Genomic DNA, 18,960 nt, shown 5'->3' on the forward strand with positions numbered 1-18,960 from the left:
GTTTGTTTTATTATAGTTACAGCTCATTGTGTGCTCTGGATTAGTATTTTAAAATAAAGCTTTAAAATCCATTGTTTCCTAGTTTTCTTCTGTGCCTTTCTCACTTGAAAAGGTGGTTGGTTTCCACTAATCACCTCTATTTCACAAGGTTGATTGTTTCCTGAAACACTTCTCATTCCTACTGCAGGGTGGTTGCAGTACAACTGGCTTTCTGTCGTTGGCAACATCTTTAGTTCAAGGGGATGTAGGAAACCTATTTTCTGGACCTTGGAGTAGGGAACTTAGACAATATTTCTGTACATTATATTATATGAAGCGCTCACTTGCTCATGGGCCGTGTTCATGCTCCAACATCATTAATTGGGCCTATTAGCTGAGTAAGACCATAGATATTGAGCATTTGTACTCCCCATGCACAGCCCCTGCTGGGTAAATATGCCAGGCTTAACACACCGCTCACTGCATAAACACTTTGGCCAGCAGTTTAAAGTAGCACAGGATGATAGTGCGAAAAAGGATTGTCTACCACTAAGGCAACATTTGTTTCCATATCTAAAAGCTGTTCAGAATTGTATAACAGATGTATTAATTGCAGACCCTTTACTTTTAGAATGCTTGCTCTAAAGAAATGCAAGGAGTTGTAAATTCCACTTGCATTGCATACCATAAATGTAAAAATGTGTACATGTATATGCGGATTTTAACAATTTAGGGCTATTATTTTCAGTACTCAATTATGCAGAAGCGTGAAATCCAGATTAGTGATAGTTTGTTTTCAAAATAAAATGTACACACACAATTTGCAACACAGAAATATTTTGCTAAACTATTGTCTAACTTTAAATACCATCTGAAAAATGAAACCCAGAAAATTGCATCAGAAAGAGAACCACCCAAACAGGCACTATAACCAGACGCAGTGCTTCCACTGAGGAGACAACCCCTGAAATCTTCACTTCTTGCTGGAAGGAGCTCATGGTCTGCCCAGAATTTAGAAGCATGCCTATTGAGATTGGGAAGGAGAGTTCCTGGCCCGGCTGGGGGGTCGAATGTTAAGGTGAAAAAGCAAAACTTGTTACTGGCATGATGAACACCCAGATAGAGCTGAATGGCCATCAGAGTAAAGCCAGGAACAACACCACTTGTTTGGAGTCTCGCTGAGAATTTGCTATAGTGAACTATACTAAGGCATTCAAAAAGCAACTTTGTGTTGTCAGGTTCCCTACGGTGTTCCTGAAAGACACTTGCTGCCTGACTTCGGAACTGCTGATGTGGCCCAGTGCCAGATTAGGACCACTACAACTGCTGTGACACAACATCTGTTTGTAACCAACCTGAGAGGCTGCAAATCCCATATACTAGTGCTGCCTTAAAGTCCAGCTGTGCATATTTCTGCCCCGCAGTCCATGAACCCAGAAGCAGCTTTTACCACAGCCCATACCACTGAAACCACTGCTGCAGTAACTGGTTTGCCAGTCACGTATGTCTGAGCCACAGCACCACAGAGCAAGTAAAGGGGGATCTAAATGCAAATAGATTGAGCCCATGGACTTTTTACCTCTGAACTTTGTGACTATGCTCATTTGACATACTTGGAATTATGGACTTTGGGTCTTCTTGAAAATCATTAGGGGTGTAAGGCATTTGTGGGTATCGACGATGAGAATGCACCTCTATTGAACTATATGGCTTTTCATTTTGCTTTGAGATTAAAGTGTTTTCTTTTTTCAACTTTTAAAGCTAAACACTAGTCTGGCCGTTAAAATATTGTTGGTTGACTGAGTTTTGAACAATTGCACCCAATCTACCTCTCTGAGAAGACTGACTGATTGCCCGTGCTGAAAGGGTGTACTTGTCTGAATTTGCAGAGCTATAGTAGGACGGAGCCTAAACAACCGGAGGCAAATTACCGAAACTTCAGTGGTTGCTGAATCACAACCGCTGAATGCCCTCTCTGAATGTGGTCTAACATTTGGTGGCAGCCGTGGGATCTGCATGTTCCAGTTTCTGCTGACTTGACAGAACAATAAGTTTAGCTTGAACACAGCTTTAGCTTCACAGTACAGTGTTGGATACAAGTTTGATGGTGGTTAGACATTGTCACACTATCCTCTGATCAGTTAAGGGTTCCATACTTGAAGAGAGGGTAGAGGATTTCCAGAAACTAGCATAATGAGATGTTTCTGGTTTTGTTGGAGTCCCAAGAAGAGAGTGCGGTGGTGCCAATCTTTAACTGTGCTTCATTCCTTTTAACCTGTTATTTGAGATTATCTTAAAAATGTGTTTTAGCTTATGGAGTACTTTAATTTCTCTTCAAAGTCTCCAATGGCATCAAACCAAAGTGAAGTCATATAATTATGTGGGTAGAGTGACCTATGATGGCAACTGAGTGTAGTTGCAGCAGCAGAGACCACCTTAACTGCACTCCGGTTAGGATAGAACGTATAGGTCTTTTCGTTGTAAAATCTTTTACGTTCCACAAAACTGGATGCCTTGCTTTATTTCCCCTGTAGGCATAATATGATGTACACGTTTTTGGTAATTTCCTCTTTAAACCAGTGGCACACTGGAGTGGAAAATCACATCTGCTCCTACACCATATTTCCTCTTTCTCTATAAATCTGTGCGCTCAACCACCCAGCATTAATTTCCTGTCTGGGATCAAGCTGCAAAGCAATTTGACTATTTAGAACCTTCCTATGACCCCCCACACCAAAGCTTGGTGAAGCGGCTGAAATGCACTCGATCATCATCGTAGGAATTTCTAATTTGAAAGAAAACGGAGTATTTTTGCCTTTCTTTAAATGCCCGCTTTGCAAAACGAATACTGGCCCTTCGAGCCAGTAACCTTTGATTTGTCTGAACTTCGGGAAACTGCAGCAGCCCAGAGAAGACATTTGCTTGAACTGGACCTTGTTGGTTACATCTACATGCAAGAGCCAGTCAGCCAGCCTTAAACTCTGAAACCATTCATGTTTATGCACCTTCACTTGAACAACGCTCATCTGCCTACCAAGAGAAGCAGAGCATGACCCAAGAGCTCATTTGGCAAGGCCCAGCCGCTACCAAGAGAAGCAGAGCATGACCAAGAGCTCATTTGGCAAGGCCCAGCCGACTGAAACCTGCATGGAAGACATCTCGAGTATGAGCTGTTCTGGAGCCATGAATATCTCTGTATGCAACTGCCAGAATCTAGAAGAAGCGACTGCTCAACCCAGACATTCAGAGTTAACAAGACAATCTAATTGAAACGGCGTTTTTTCCTGATCTTTGGACTTGGTGAGGCCACTTCTCTTAACTTTAATAATTCTGGACTTTTGTTTGTGTGGGGCCACAAATCCTGAATTCCATTTGTCAGTTGTCTTTTGTAACTTTTGGTGCAGCAAGTAATCTGCTGCATCAGCGCCCCTCCCCCACATACACTTTTGAAAGGAAAGTGTCCTTGAAGATAAGAATGCATGTCTGGAGCAAGCATCCATGCTTTCCACGGAAAACAGCCAGTCCTGCTATAATTTTGGGACTAGCTTGTCCATGACTTGTGTCCATATCCACCTACTGTGCCCAGTTCATTCTAACATTGCCTATGAGACCCCAGTAGTCCTGTTAAACTGCAAGAACATTTGAGTAAATTTTCCTGTGACGCCATAATTTTGACTTTTGTGATGCCCCGGACAAGTTGGTGGATGAGTTTCTGGATTTACTGATATGGATTTTTTTTTTTTTAAACATGGTAAATCAACTGAACGTGAACAAATTGAGTTAATCTACCTCACTGCCAATGCTGTTAAAGTAGAGTTTTACTGTAAGTGCGTTGGTCCTTAATTATGCTGGAGGTTGGATATATACTACATAGAAAACAAAAGACCTTGCACACTTAATTTTTCATTAATCTTTGGTCATAGATCATAAACTATTTGGTCCAAATCGCAGTATTTGTCATGTCTATACATTTTAAAAAAAAGAAACTCATTTTACAGACTGAATTGGCATTAGATCATTGAGGAGAAATAATCACATTCTTTGGACCTGATCTAATGAATTACTTGTAAAATAAAAATGGGCACTGTCGTCGGTGAGTGAAAATACTGAATAGTCCAAGCCCCCTGGTATTATGAGGCAAATTGCCCAAAAGGTAGCTTTTTGAAAGATTGGAAGTTGACACTGGGCTTTGCTAGGTCCAAACAGCTTCTTACACTTGTATGGAAGAAAGGTTTTCGTTATTGTTGCAGTTTAAAGGTAGAGTAGCCCAGTGTTTTGAAAGTAGGGAAGTATGGGTTATAGGCCTTGGGCTATTTCTTCTGTATCAATTTGTTGTAATGGGGTACGTGACTCCAGACCTTCTCTAAAGCCATACTACACTTGTTTGGTCCATTTAATGGTGACCGTACTGTGAAATTGGGTGCTGTTTGCGCCTCTAGAAGTTGTCAATGCTTTGCGACCCCACGTCTTGTTTAAGGGTGTCATCAGGAAGGGGAACTGCTGGAACCCGTGTCAATGATTGAGGGACAAAGAGGTTCAGGTTTGTGATAATAGAATTTGGTGGCCAGTAACCAGGTGTCAAAAATGCATATGTGGAGCATGCTTCTAAAGAATAAAAAAGGGGGGGGGGGCGGAGGGGGTCATCCTCAAAATGGGTAAAATGCTACATAGTTAATCAAATGAATAGCTCAAGGAAAAGTAGAGTGCGCATGCAGAGCTATCTTACACAAGTTTTAATATGTTTCACAGAGGCGGGCGTCTTTATCTGTTTACAGAGCGGAAAGGACTGTGGGACCTGGTATGGTTTTTGTCCAGGTTAGGTCGTTTTTCAAGTTTGTGAGGTATCTGGATCAAGTGGCCAACCTGTGAGGAGGAGTGTCCATAAAGCGATGCCAGATTGAAGTAATGTATTCAGGTTTTTAGGGGCCAGGTGGTAAGATCTGCTTTTGCCCCATTTGTGAAAAGCCAGGTGTCATTCATTTATGCATGTGTTGGAGGTAGTCATGGATTTATTTTGTGCCCAGGTTCTTTTAGAATCCGGATATGAATTGGGGTTTTGACATACTCTGCTGCCCATTTACAGTTGAGGAATGCGGTCTGTAAGGGGCCATTGAGGTGTCGAAGAGAGCAAACGAGAGGAGTGACCCTTGCAACATGCCAAAATTTAGGGATGTTTTTAATTCGTCAAAGCCCACGTCTGTGATGCAGAAGTTATAATTTAAACCATTGGAGCACAATATCCCTGTACCAAAAGTGGTCTTAAGTCCAGGAGGGTGTTCACTGTGTCAAAGGCAACTGACTCATCTAAGAAAATTAGGACGCAAAATTGATCATTATCTTTGGCAGAAAGTAATTATTTCTGATGTGTTAAGCTATTCCCATCCCTCGCTAAGGTTTGAGACCCGATTGTAAGTCGCTGCAGAGATTAGTCATTTCTAGATCATCAAAAAGTTGTTAACTGGTTCCAGGAATTTGACAATGACCGAGTGGTATCAGTCTATAGATCGCCAAGACGTTTGGATCCACAGTAGGTTTCTTGAGGAGTCATTTGACAGTAGCATGTTTAATTTGATTGGGGACGCAGCTTTCCATCATGAATGCATAGATAAACATGGGGTTGGTGTTACAGCAGATTAGTCCAGTTTAATGTTTTTAAAATTGCAAATATCTAGAGGACAGGGTTGTTTATTGATCTTGTTGATGGTATTTTCTAAAGTCAAATGAGTCCTAGAAGTTTCTTGGGCGAGATGAGGTACTGTATTTCAAAGAAGCTCAGAGTTAGGGATTTTTTACTTTTTAAGGGCATGAGATTGTCACAAAGCGGTTGATTGGGTTGCACTTTGCAGAGAATTCCACACTTTCAGCACTCCACCTATTGAACTCTTTGATGCAGAGAGCAGGACCTCGTTGGAAGTTGTAGGTAGGACATTTAGTGCCCTGGGCACTTAAGTTGAACATAGGACACATATACATGATTTGAATCGCTGTAAGAAGCCAGAACCAATAAAAGCAAGGTAGAACTAACATGGAACCTCACTGTAAATCAGTACACCTTATAGCATGTTGCTTAGTGTTAAGTTGATATGCTTATTGGCATCTGGGGTTACTCATGAGTCCATGTGGCAGCTCTGAACAAAGGGCGCTAATGTTTGTCCAACTCTGGTTAGTGATGTGGTCCGTAAATAACTATGTAAACTTAATGCTGATGTTCCAATGAAATTGACTTGAGTAGAAAGGATAGAGACTGATGAAGGATATTTCTGTAAATCATACCAGCAACACTTTTGTTGTAACACGGTTAGTTTCTTTTTGTTTGTTTATCACAGTGTAGAATGAAACATAAACTGTGCAGGGCACATTAAGTGAGTTTGACATAGTTGTTTAGAAGGAGACATACTTCAGTGATTTCTAATGTACTTTTTGCACTGATTTATATATATTCATAATGTTGATTGACATCCTTGTTGATGACTAAAGTGAATTTCTTTGTACGAGTAAAATCTGGCTTTTTCATAGGAGACTTCCTCTTTGGATGACTCTGAAAGCCAGCATCAAGGGGTCCATGAATCTGAACTCCCTTATGAAGAGAAAAGGGTAAGTTTATTTGCATTATTTTTTTAATGCTTTTTTTCAATAGCTCCGGTAGAATTGCTTTAAAGAGGGCACAGCAGCTAGTAGCTGAACATTTGTCAGTGATATGTACAGTGAACATTTTGGTGAAGCTGTGGAAGTTCAAAGCTGTAAAACTATGCCAAGATGGGAACATATTTACATATGGGCAACATTTCCTTCAAATAGAACTTCATGTATTTTCTTTATTCCTGTGTCTTTTTTGGTCTCGGCTAGCGTAGGCTGCGCATGCGCGGTCTCGCTTGCGAGATCTTATGTTTTTGGGTAGATTTCACTAGCGGGCTTAAACCCCGCCCCTCTTCCATTGGCTGGAGTCACCGTTTTGGGTAAACGGTGGCCAGCCATTGCAAAGAGCATCCTCTGACGTACACTTTTCTCTTTTAGAGCTGTCCCACTTGGACTGGCTGCCCTGACTTACTGCTGACATAAAAGCTTTGGTATCTTTATGGGGCGAAACACATGGCCCCATAAAGATAACAAACCTGGCCAGTCCGTCCAAGTGGGACAGCTCAAACAGAGAAAAGTCTACGTAATGGCGTCGGCTTCATGCGCTTTTTTTTTTTTACACCAAAACTCTACGTAATGGTGTCCGCTTCATGCGCATTTTTTTTTTTTTTTTACACCATGTTTGTCTGGTACCGCACGTGTTCTGTTTTTCTCTCTGCGCCTTGCCACTTCAAAGCAGGAAAACATCGCAGGTTTATTTTTTCCTTCTTCGTGGTCTGAGCCGGCAAGCATCGCACTTCCTCACACAGCGCTGCACTGTTGGTACAGCGATTCGAGGCGACTGCGGGTTCACCCTGACAGCACCCAAAAGCAGGTCGGGCCACAGAGGGCGCCCAGGAGACACCAGCTGACTTCCTCGGGCCTGTGTACTAGTCCAGTGGAGGGGATCACTGCTGGCGCTCCAAGTCGTTGTGCGACAAGCTGAGCAGGCGGCTGAGCAAGGACCAGCAACTGTAGAGGGACCCACGGCTTGCCTGCACCGTCTGGAACAGCCTGGTGATCGCCTTCCACATGCCGGGCAAGAGCGAGGTGTTGAGGATTGAGCGGGCCGGCTGCAGGACAGCAGAAAAAGAGAAACATCTGTGGGTGGCTGCGGGCCTGGAAAGGATCAGCTGCTTCTGCCGTGGCCTCCCATCCACCCTATTCAATAACTGACAACACACATTTGTAATACCTCCAGGTTTTATCCAGTATGTCTCTGACCAACCCTCCCAGCGCAACAGTTCCTTTTATGATTGAACAAGTAGTTTTGAGTAAATCTAACACATTTTACACACCGCATTGGACCCGCCGGAATTATACAATTCGCAACAGTTGCACGACCCGCAGACCAGTTGCATCCCACTTCACCGACCCCACCGCCAGTACAGTCCCCCTTTCACCTCACTTGCCCCTTCAGTTGCACAGGTCGCTGGAGTGCTGGCCGGCGGTGCCTAGCAGGAGCTGCAGGGTCAGTGCGCACAGCAGCAACACGCCGCACATATTCTGCCGCTGATTGGCTTCGTGGTGTTGCACCACCCAGGGGGTCACGCACGGCAAGACCAGACACCCCGGAGATCCAGTGCAGATTTATGCAGGTTGAATTGTTAGAGTCCGGTGTAGCTTTGATGACTTATGTCGACGTACACCTATGTGGGTAAAAAATCCTAGGCCATCAGTTAAGTAAATGACCAATTATTCCAGAACCAGTGGCGCGAAGAAGGAACGAAAATGGACTGTATACAAATATATATTTAATAAGTATGAATAAAAATCATATAGAAAACAAACTATATGATAGGGTAAAAGTATAGTTTATAAAAAACATTCATAGGTATTATAAATCAATACATATCATATAAATCATGCAAGTTATAGAAAACAATACATTCACAAAGGTTAATGACATAAAAATACTAAAGTTTAATCATTTAAAAACTCGACGCGCGTTTCGGCAGAAAACCGCCTTCAGGAATATCTGCTGATAATCTGGAAATACATATACAAAAAAAGGATGTATATCAGATCATGGTTTTGTTTTTATACAACTAGCATCATTATTTAACAGTACATGAAAAAATTAAAAAAGAACACATGAAAGACAGGTTCATATTATATCTATCAGATTCGTCAATCTTCAGAGCCTCGCAGGTTTAGACACTAAATTTGGTCATCTATTGTCATATGATAGACAGATATTTTCAACGGAATTGTACAGTACTAAACTTACAAAAATCTGATTATCCTATATATATGATATATTGCACTTTACTTTTCTCATTGAGCTATGGCAACATGACCTTCATAGCGAGAAGAAGGAAACAATAAACTTCTCTTAATCTAAAACCAACATTTCATATGATATAGACAAAAACTTACATTAGACATGTTTTCTTGTATGGTATATTTTTTGGAAGCTGGTGATATCTTCATACATTCGAGTAATCAGAGCCACTTGATAAAGGCTAATACCTGATCAAGATAACAAAGTACAAAATAGATTAAATTTGGGTGGCTGAAAAATTAGGGGAAAAGAAAATATACTAGGTCAGGTTTGGGGTGGGTGTGTATTGTTAGTTGTGCGGAACACTCATCTGGGTGATCAATGGCTCATCTGACCGAAGTGGGATCTGGGGCCCCGAAGACGACCCCCCCCCCACCCCCCACCCCAAAAAAATCTTACATTTCTCAGTTTTCTCAAACTGCCCAGACCCCCTTCGGGTGGCTGTCCCGAGTGCCCACCCAGGGGTGGATGTGAGCTGGGGCCCTTGGCAATGGAGGAGGGGGGTCTCGTCGATAGGTCAGTTCTCCCCCCACCCTCAAGCAAACACCCACCCAAATGCCGCTGGCAGCCCCAACCGCAGGGCGGGATAGCAGCAAGAGCTGAACTCGCTGTGCTATCTTTCCAGGATCTTACGTTGCAGAAATGTGCCCGGGTGGCTGAGGCTGTTTGCGCGGTGTGGGGTTGTGCTTTGGGTTTGTCAGAGCTTGTGGTTGGTGCTGTCTGGGGTGGTTTAGTGGTGTGTTGTTAATTGTGGCTGGTTCTTGTGATGTCTTGTGAGGTGTGAAGATTCCGGACATTGGTTGGTGCGTGGCAGTGTCTGTTGTGGTAACGCATCTCAGGGGACTGTGGCAACGGGTCCTAAAACATGTGAGTAAACCATGCCCATCTACCCCTCCCCTTAGTTTCACAGTAAAACACAAATACAATTTGGGTGAAGTGGGCAGCTCTGAGCCCCGGTGCCACTGCACCTGTGGCACCCCAAGGGACCTGTGGTGAGTCGCTGGGACGTGTTCTTTTTTTGTATCTTAACGTCCCCAATTTTGGATACAGGGCTCGAAAAATCATTTAATTTTGACCTGTAACCTAAAAAATTTACTCTACCTAACTGAAATGCACTTGACCTTAGTTTCTGGAGGCGGACCAAATGTAACATGTTAACAACATTTAAAGGCATTTTTATTGCTCATTCACTTTGTGAGCAATAAAGATGCCTTTAAATCTTTCGATCTTGTCACATTACCTCTACTTTCAGAGACAGAGGTCAAAAGTCAGTCTTCCTACTTGCCAGAAAGGGCGAGTAGGACCTAAAAATAGCTCGCCCTAATTGAATCTAGATCTCAAATGCGAGTAGACAGAGAAGCCATGTTAAGTACATGTGCTGGACACTGGTGATTATGAGCTCCCAAGCTACACAATGGCTTCACTGAAACTAGAGATGTTTGGTATCAAACAGCTTGTATTAATAAACCCACACTGATTCCAGTGATGGATTTAGTAAATACCTACACCCAGAGGAAACTTAAGAGGTGCCCCCTGAAAACCTACTGACTACTAGTGTACTGGCTGACTGGTGTAGACCAGCCTGCTAGACAAACTGGTTTCTGAACCCCTGCAGGTGAGGCCCTGTGCATTTGAGGGTAGAAACAATGCCTGCTGCGGCGGGAGGTGTTGTGTCCTTCAATCAGGATGGCTAGGTAATCAGCATATCCAGACAGGAGGCTTCAAAGGCCTCTGCCGTCTTTGATATGCAACCCAAGACTTCCACAGACCGGGGAAATGCTACCCCCTACCTGGGTCCATTTGGCACCAGGACAGGTGGGATAATTAGTTAGTCAGGAGTCTTGTTCGCCATCAGGCTAGTTCCGCCCCCTGATATGAGCACGAAACGTAGAATTCCACCGTCTTGGTGGAATTGGGCTCAGTGGGTCAGGTTTATGCTCACTTCCCACAGGAAGTGTTCATATTGGGGGTGTAGTTGTCCTAAAGTTAAGTAGCCCATTGGCTGCTACCGGTCACTTCCCTTCACGCTCCAAAATTGAGTATTTAGTAGGCACCCCTGATGCCAGGAACATAGATTCAACAGATCCAGAAGAAGAGGACAAAGTCATGAGACCAGAAGAACTGAAGACTGTTGTGGACGTTTGACACCAACCCTGTCTGCCTGCATCAGTCTCTACAATTGTGACTTGAGTGACTTGTCCTTCTGCTCAGCAACTACCACGTACCCCTGTTGACTGCCATCCCATCGCAAATCGCCATCAATCTCCCTGAGCAGAGGAGTTACTCCCATGCACTCACCGAGAATCGGGAGTCCGGTTTACTGTGTTGCCGCTTCCCGCCCAGCCCGATGCAGCAGTCTCCCAGGAAGAGGTACCTGTGCTCCTGAAGGTCCGATCTGTCCCCCCCTCAGAGAGGGCACCAGGACCAACTGGAGTAGCACAGGATCAATACCCAGGATACCGGATCCCTTGGTGTAGGAAGCTGGGTTTCTGTTGCAGTAACACCCCCCACCTCTCCACTTTTTGCTAGATTTCTGATGCTTTGATTTGATGTGCCCTGGGGCCCTGCCAATCCGGTTTCAGGCCTGTATTCTTTCCCAAAACTGTATATTGGTACTCCCAATTGGCACCTCTCAGGCCATATGCAGGTCTCTTATAAAAGCTACCATCGGTACCAAGGTGTAGGAAGCTGGCTTTGTTTAAGTAGTTATAATTGGGAACGGTAGTCTTTACCTTGCGTTTTATCGATCTGAAAACCGCATTTGACTTAGTACCCCGAGAGAAGTTATGGTCCGGGCTCCTGGAAATGGGTCTCTCCCCCCCTACCTTTTAAGTCTCTTAATACGTCTTCATGATGACACCTACGCCCAAGTCAGATGGGGGGGGGGGGGGGGGGACCAGGGGCAAACCACAGACCAGATAAGGGTCAACAGGGGGGTCTGCCAGCGTTGTGTGATGGCTCCTACCCTCTTCTCACTATATGTGAACGGAGTGGTTAGTTTTTTGAGTCAAATTCCGACAGATGCTCCAACCCTGGCAGGGCAAAAAATTCCTACCCTCCGGTTTGCGGATGACACCCTTTTAATCTCAAAATCACTGATGGGCCTCCAGAAACTCCTCACTCTCTTCCAACTGTTCTGTGCACAAAAGGGTCTAACGATAAACCTCACAAAGACAACGTTTATGGCTTTTAACCCGGGGAAACCATTTCGAAACAATCTTACTCTTAACAGCTCCCCGCTAGAGAGTCCACTCCTTTGATTATTTGGGTATTTGGCTGTCAGATGAAATGCATTGGGGAACCCATTTAAATAAAATGTTACTGAACCACAAGCGGGTGACGGGTGCCATTGGTAGGGATCGGCGCTCATCACCATCAAGGCTGGCAGCCCCAGCCCTAGTAGTTTATGAAAGTAAGGCTGTGAGCTCAGCAATGTATGGCGCTGAACTTAGGGGCCTGGAAAAAACCGATGAGATTGAGCGTTCTGAGACCAAATTCCTTAGAGGCCTGGTTTCTGTTCCTATTAATACACCACTTAAGCCCCTACTATCTGACATGGGCCGACCCGCCTTTAGTGAAGTGGCCAGACTTCTCCCCCTCTTGTACTGGATGAGATTAAGACGCACTCCAGAACTTCATAGTTATGCGGCGGGTCTTTCAGAGCTCATATCCCTGGATACCAACAGAAGGGGATAAGTGGCTTAGAGATATGAGGGACCTGCTGACTAAGCTGGGGTTAGCCGAAGCGTGGGCTAAGCAGGTCCCGCCGACTAAGAGTGACTTAAAAAAGATCTATTGGAACTGGGTTAACCTCCTGGTCCTAAACAACCCAAGGCTTGGTAGATTAACTGAAGAGTTCCTTCAGCATAAGCCACTCTGATGCGTGGAACCCTACTTAGACCTAACCAGGACATCTAGAGACAGGGCTCTATATATTCAGTTTAGATTCAGATCCCTAATGCTAAATTCTGTACTGGCCAATCGGGACCCAACAATTTCCATCTCAGCAAACTGTCCGAGCTGTGATGCCCAGCAGGAAACTGTAGCCCATTTATTCTTTGTCTATCCAGCTTATAAGCCGGCAAGGGCCAAATGGCTCAAGCCCGTTTGTATTCTTTTGGGCACTAGAAACCACCTCTTTGCCTTGTGAATTCTGAGAAAGGACTCATCCAGGTCCTGATTTGTATGTGGCGTCGCCAAGTATCTGGGTTCGGTCTGGATCACTCGCTTAAAAGCATAATCTAGGAAGAATGCTTAATTAAAATCCAGCGAACTTGGGGTCCAGCGAGTCGATACATACATAGGAATAACTTGTGAAGTAATACCGTTAGACTGCCTCGTGTGGGATATGTGTTACAGCTAAACTTTCAATTTTATACTTTTAATCTTAAATCTAATGTCCAAAGGTTGACCATGAAATGGAGTTAATCTTACAGGGGATGGTATAGCAAGTTTTTAAAACTAATTTTATATATGAAATGTTCTTAAGTCTGTTTTTATCTTATGAAATGTTTTATAATTTTATACGGTTGTGAAATGCTTTTATGATACTTGCTATCGAAGAAAGCTTATTTGAAATATACTATACTAATGTGAGGTATAGCGTACAGAGTCCAGTGGAACCCTAAAGGTAGGCAGAGGTAAAGTTGGATAGCACCTCACTCTCTATTTGTGGTAGTGTGGTCCAGCAGTAAGGCAGTATCAGAGGCTGTGTTAAGCATTTGTTGTACACACCCAGTCAGCAAATGAATTCACACACTCAAAGGCTGAACGTCAGACCAATTGTTTTGTATATAAAATATTCCTTTAGTTGTTTTACTTCTTAGAACCAAGCAAACCTGGCACAAGTAAGTGATTAATACTTTGCAGTGTATATATATATATATATATATATATATATATATATACTGTTGTAATGCAGTTTGGATTGTAATTGCGTATGCACTTTGTTTTGACTTACAGTATGGTTGCAGAAAAATGCAATACTTTGTAATGCTGTACATAGACTTGAATGGGCTTTTCAGTAAAATACCAGGTAAGATACTTTATAAGATTACTTTTCTTACTCCGAGAAGTATACCTGGATACTACTCTGGGACGTTTTCTGTAAACCGGTAAGTAAAATCGTTTTCGTTAAAGAGTACAATTTTAAAGAATTTCTTTAGGTTTTCAAACTCCACACGAAGTACCTTTTTCCAAGAAAAACAGTCCATGTTATCTTATGGAGGAAAAGTGTTATCGGTTTTAGGGTAAATATTAGGTAGTGGGAGTTGAGGTTCTGGGGGTAGACTGGTAGGGGGGGGTCCCCCAGGGTCAAGGATGCACTCTGGTTATACCCTCAGCTGGACTATGGCGGCCGGGTTCAGAGTGCTGAGGCCCAATGTTATCCGATGGGGGATAGAGGACCTCCGATTGGTGGCTGATGATGAGCGGGCCACTTGGTTGTGGGAGCCAAGCTCCTGGTGTTAGGCTCAGGGCAAAGGGGATCCGGTTTAGCACATACAGTGCACCCGCAGCGTCGGCTGGGTGCGGGGTGCTGTTTTGGTGTCGGGTGCCCTGTTTTCAATCGGGATTTTCGGCTTTGGTTTTTAGCTGCAAGCTCGGTCCAGGAAGACTTCAGGGAGGAACCAACAGCTGGGTAGTTAAGTTGGAGGGCTCTGAGACATAGGTGCACCTCTGGTTCTTTTCTCTAGGGCGCCTGGTGGCTGGATGCAGGGGTGTCTTTTGAGGACCTCGCTGGGACAAGTAGGCCACTAACTCGGGTCATAGGCGATGGGTGCAGTGGTATTTCCAGGTGTCAGGTTTCTTTGTCCTCGGCAGGCGCAGAGTCTGTTTTCTGAGTTTCTTTTGAACAAGGCTGCTGTTAACAGGAGATCCGGTCTTTGTTGATGGCAGTCAGTCCTCCCAGAGGTTCAGGGAGTCGCTGGCTGCAGGACAAGATGATTTTTAGTGCAGGATATCTGGAAACTGCAGAATGGCTGGTACGGCTGGGGGCAAGTCAGTAGTTGTCTGCAGTCTCCTCTGCTTGGCGGAGTCTTTCGTCCTTTTTCTTAGGTTGCGGGAATCTGAGTTCTTGGTTTAGGGCTGCCCCCTAAATACTGTATTTAGGGTACGTTATGGGGTCTCTGGGTCAGTAGCCAATGGGCTACTGACCTTAGGGTGACTACAACCTTTGTGTGCTCACCCCGCGTGGGGAGTTAGCTCAATCCCTAATCCTGATTGGGGAGTGCCCGCCCTCTGCAAGATGGTGAGCACTAAAGAGAGGGCTCCACCTTGCCTCCCCACCTAAGGGGTGGAGTTGGCAGAGGTGGGCACACCTTCTGGGCTGGCCAGTTTTTCCCGCCGGTCTTCCTACCGAAAAAGAGGGGAGACAGGAAGGGGCCTGCTCCTGCTAGCAAGAGAGGCTGGGGGTCGCATAACAAAGGCTGCCAGGCCTTTGAAGCTCCCCTGCCACAGATCGCTCTTCCTGTCCTGGGGGAGGGGTGAACACCTCAGCCCAGGAAAGGCTTTGTTTCTGGGCTCAGGGAGCGAAGGCTCACACCCTAGGGGTCTAGAAACATGTCTTGTTGTGGCAGGCTTGTGTGTACCAGTCATGGAACCCACCAGAGGCTGGTCATTTTTCTTGGTGCACCTTAAGATGCCCTCTGTGTGCATTTTTCATTTAATCTCACACTGGAATCAGTGTGCGTTTAAGGTGCTGAGAAGTTTGATACCAAACTTCTCCGTTTTCAGTGTAGCCATTATGGTGCTGTGGAGTACGTAATGACTAACTCCCAGCACCATATACTCTTAATGGCAGCACTGCACTTAAGAGTGTCTAAGAATGGACTTAGACACTGTAGGGGTACAGGGCCCATGCACCTGTGCCCTCACCACTGGTATAGTGCATCCCGCTAGAGGGCTGGCTGATCAATGCCAGGGCAGGGGGTTGTAGGCATGGCACACAGGAATGTGTGCCATGTTGACTCTTCACTTTGTTCTGCACCAAGCCACACAGCCTGAAAAGGCAGTGTGAGTGTAAAGGTACTGGACCGCTAAGGGTGGCACAATAAGTGCTGCAGCCCTTAGAGACCTTCCCTGGCCACAATGCCCTGGGTACCTGGGGTACCATTTACCAGGGGCTGACCTGTGGCCAGAGTGCCAATTGGGTTTGGTACAGTTTGGGGGAAAGAACACAAGCCCTGGGAGCCTGAATGGCAGGGACCCAGGGCACATCAAGTCAAAGTGCATCAGTAGTTCTTGCAAAAAGTGAGGTGGGGGTTACTGCACCAGAAACCCAGCTTCTTACTAAAAGCACACTGACCAGGGAAGGCCTCCAGCACATATTGTGCCACCTTTAGAGGTCCTGCACCGTAACATGCACACACTACCATTACAGGCTGCATGTTTTCGAGCAGAGAAAAGTGAAGAGATGTCATGGCACACATTCCTGTGTGCCATGCCAGCAACCCACTGGCTATGGTATAGGTAAGACACCAGTCAAGCTGGGTGCACTATACCACTGGCGAGGGTACAGTTGCATGGGCACAGTACCCCTACAGTGTCTAAGTCCATTCTTAGACATTGTAAGTGCAGTAAAGCCATAAGAGTATATGGTCTGGGAGTTTGTCATTACAAACTCCACACCATAGTGGGTTTACTGATTTCTTGGAAGTTTGGTAGCAAACTTCTCAACATAAGCCCACACTGATTCTATTGTGGGATTTATTATACCATGCAATCAGATGGCATCTCAGAGATGCTCCCTGAAAAACGACCAGCCGTTGGTAGGTTCCCTGACTGGTAAACACCAACCTGTCACCAAGAGATATGTTCCTGGAAACCTGGCGTGTGACCCATAGCTCCCTGAGCCCAGAAACAAAGCCTTTCCTATCAGGAAAAGCCATCTGTGGCAGGGGAGCTTTAAAGGTCTTGCCGCCTTTGTAACTTGACCCCCCCCCCACACCACCCCCCCAGCTTCTCCTGCTATCAGAAAGAGCAGGCCCCCCTTCCTGTCTTCCCCTCTTTTCGGCGGGAAAAATTAGAGCAGCCCAGAAGGTGTGCCCACCTCTGCAAACCCCAAAAGATGCGGCAGTAGATATCCAAGGGAGGCGGTAATTGCTCTTGGGTTCCTTGGCCCTATGGCGCGAGACCGTTGTGGGCCGCCGGTGGAATGATGTAGCAGGGAGCCTCTAATGAAGAGTGCAGGTGTGCACGGTGGCTACAAGGACATTATTTAGAAGCTGCTCAGGAGCAATTACCGCCTCCCTTGGATATCTACTGCCTCATCTTTTTTTCCTCTTGGTTTTAAACAGAGGCCACTGCATTCTCCGTCGCCTTAGTTACCCCATGCAAGTATTGTAATCCTGCCACGAGACCTGTGGTTGTATGTCCTTCAGGCATCTATTTTAATCTGTCCTGATGATGATCCCATTATTCTTTTACAAGGGATTGAAATGTCGTCTACTCGCTTGACACAGTGCACACAAACTTATTTCTATGTAACGTGTAACGGCTGTGTTCTTTATCTCAATTGTTTAACCCTTCACATTTGCAAAACAAGCCGGTTCACTTGCCTGATTGTCTTTTGCGTTATTATTATTTTTTGTTCACTTTAATTTGTGTTCACCGTGATGCTTTGGATGCAGGACTGTGTCCCACTTTTGTTGAGCTTGATCGTAAAAATTAAGAAATATTAATTCTGACTGTCCGGCTGGTCAGTAGCAATATAGTATTGATTCTAGTATATATTCATTGTTTGCTTACCGTATCCTCTACCAAGGACCACTGTTCTCTAAATTAATGCTACCCAAGGTCCTTGTATACCATATCGTGTTCCCTTTTATTTTCACAACAGATTTTATTGAGCAGTTAAGGCAAGGGAAATTTATGGCTCTCCACAGTCAGGAGATCACCACCAACAGTTATGGTACAGTTTGTTGCACATGCACAATTGTCCGATCAATAAAAAGAGAAAGGCTCAAGAAAAACTACCCCATATCCCACCAACTCCCAGTACCCCACTACCCCCCAGGCCCCCCCCCCCCCCCCTCCCCCCCCTCCCCCACGCACGTGTGTACAAAGCTGCGAGTAAGACTTAGGTGCGGTGTGACAGGTATGCCACAGAACGTAGGCTCATTCATATGTTTTCCTCTTGTTCCACTGGGGGATCCAACGACAGCCCCCTATAATCAGCCCACCGCTTCCAGATTTTAAAATGCTTCGGGGGCAACCCCTTGCTTCAAACACCGGTTTCTCGAGCCCCATGTAGTAATCCAGTCCTGCCTTCCATGCAGACAAGGGGGGGGGGGGGGGGGGGCTCTCTCTCTCTCCCTTCCATGCCCGGGCCAGATCTCTTAGCCACAACGAGTCCTAATAACAGTAAGAGGCGTTTGTATATGTTTCCACCAATACCCTCCATGACATGCAGCAACCCCAGCCGGTGAGTGCGGGGGAGATCCCAACCCAGGACCTCAGACAAGCAGCTCCATACACCCCTCCAAAAGCCAGACAGTCTAGCACACGCCCACACCGTATGTAACAGCGTACCCGGTGCAGCCCCGCAGCGCAGACACTCCGGAGACTCAATCAGTCCCGCTTTCCACAGTCGCTCTCGAGTGTAATAGGCCCTATGAAGATACTTAAATTGGATGAGCCGAAGCCGCATAGCGATAGCAGCCCCTCGCGGGGACTCCAGGGCCTCCCTCCAATCATCCTCGTCCAAGAGGCCCACATCCCCCTCCCATGCCGGCCGGAGGGGAAGCAATGTAGAGGAGCAGTGAGTGACCAGCGTCTGGTAGATACGGGAGACCTTCTTATCCTCCAGGTCTCCCATAAAGACCTTCGCCTCGACCGGACTAAACTCAGGGAGAGACTCCAAGTGAGCAATACGGGGGGTGAGTGCATGACGCAGTTGTAGATAGCGGAAGAACTGGGATTGGGGCATGTGTAACTCCGCGCCTAGCTCCTGAAATGATTTGAGGGTAGTTCCAGACATGACGTGGCCCAGCAATGAAATCCCTATGGCCTCCCATCCCTCAAACCCCGCCAGAGTAGAGAGCTCCGGGAGCAGGCCATTATGCCACAGTGGCGTTTCTGCTGTC

The 18,960-nt window shown here is 45.6% G+C and overlaps 1 protein-coding gene across 2 annotated transcripts in view; it reads left to right on the forward strand.

Moving 5' to 3' along the window:
• SMARCA5 (SNF2 related chromatin remodeling ATPase 5) overlaps positions 1 to 18,960 on the forward strand; it is a 452,210-nt gene that overhangs the window by 11,600 nt on the left and 421,650 nt on the right. The window contains exon 2 of one of the 2 annotated variants that reach the window (XM_086962238.1): positions 6,496 to 6,573. In XM_086962238.1, the coding sequence (XP_086818364.1) occupies positions 6,496 to 6,573 (78 nt within the window). The remainder of the gene's footprint in view (positions 1 to 6,495; positions 6,574 to 18,960) is intronic. The other variant, XM_086962239.1, reaches the window with a different exon arrangement.

This window comes from Lissotriton vulgaris, chromosome 3_1, assembly GCF_964263255.1.
Source record: "Lissotriton vulgaris chromosome 3_1, aLisVul1.2, whole genome shotgun sequence".
In the NCBI taxonomy this organism is placed as follows: Eukaryota; Metazoa; Chordata; class Amphibia; order Caudata; family Salamandridae; genus Lissotriton; species Lissotriton vulgaris.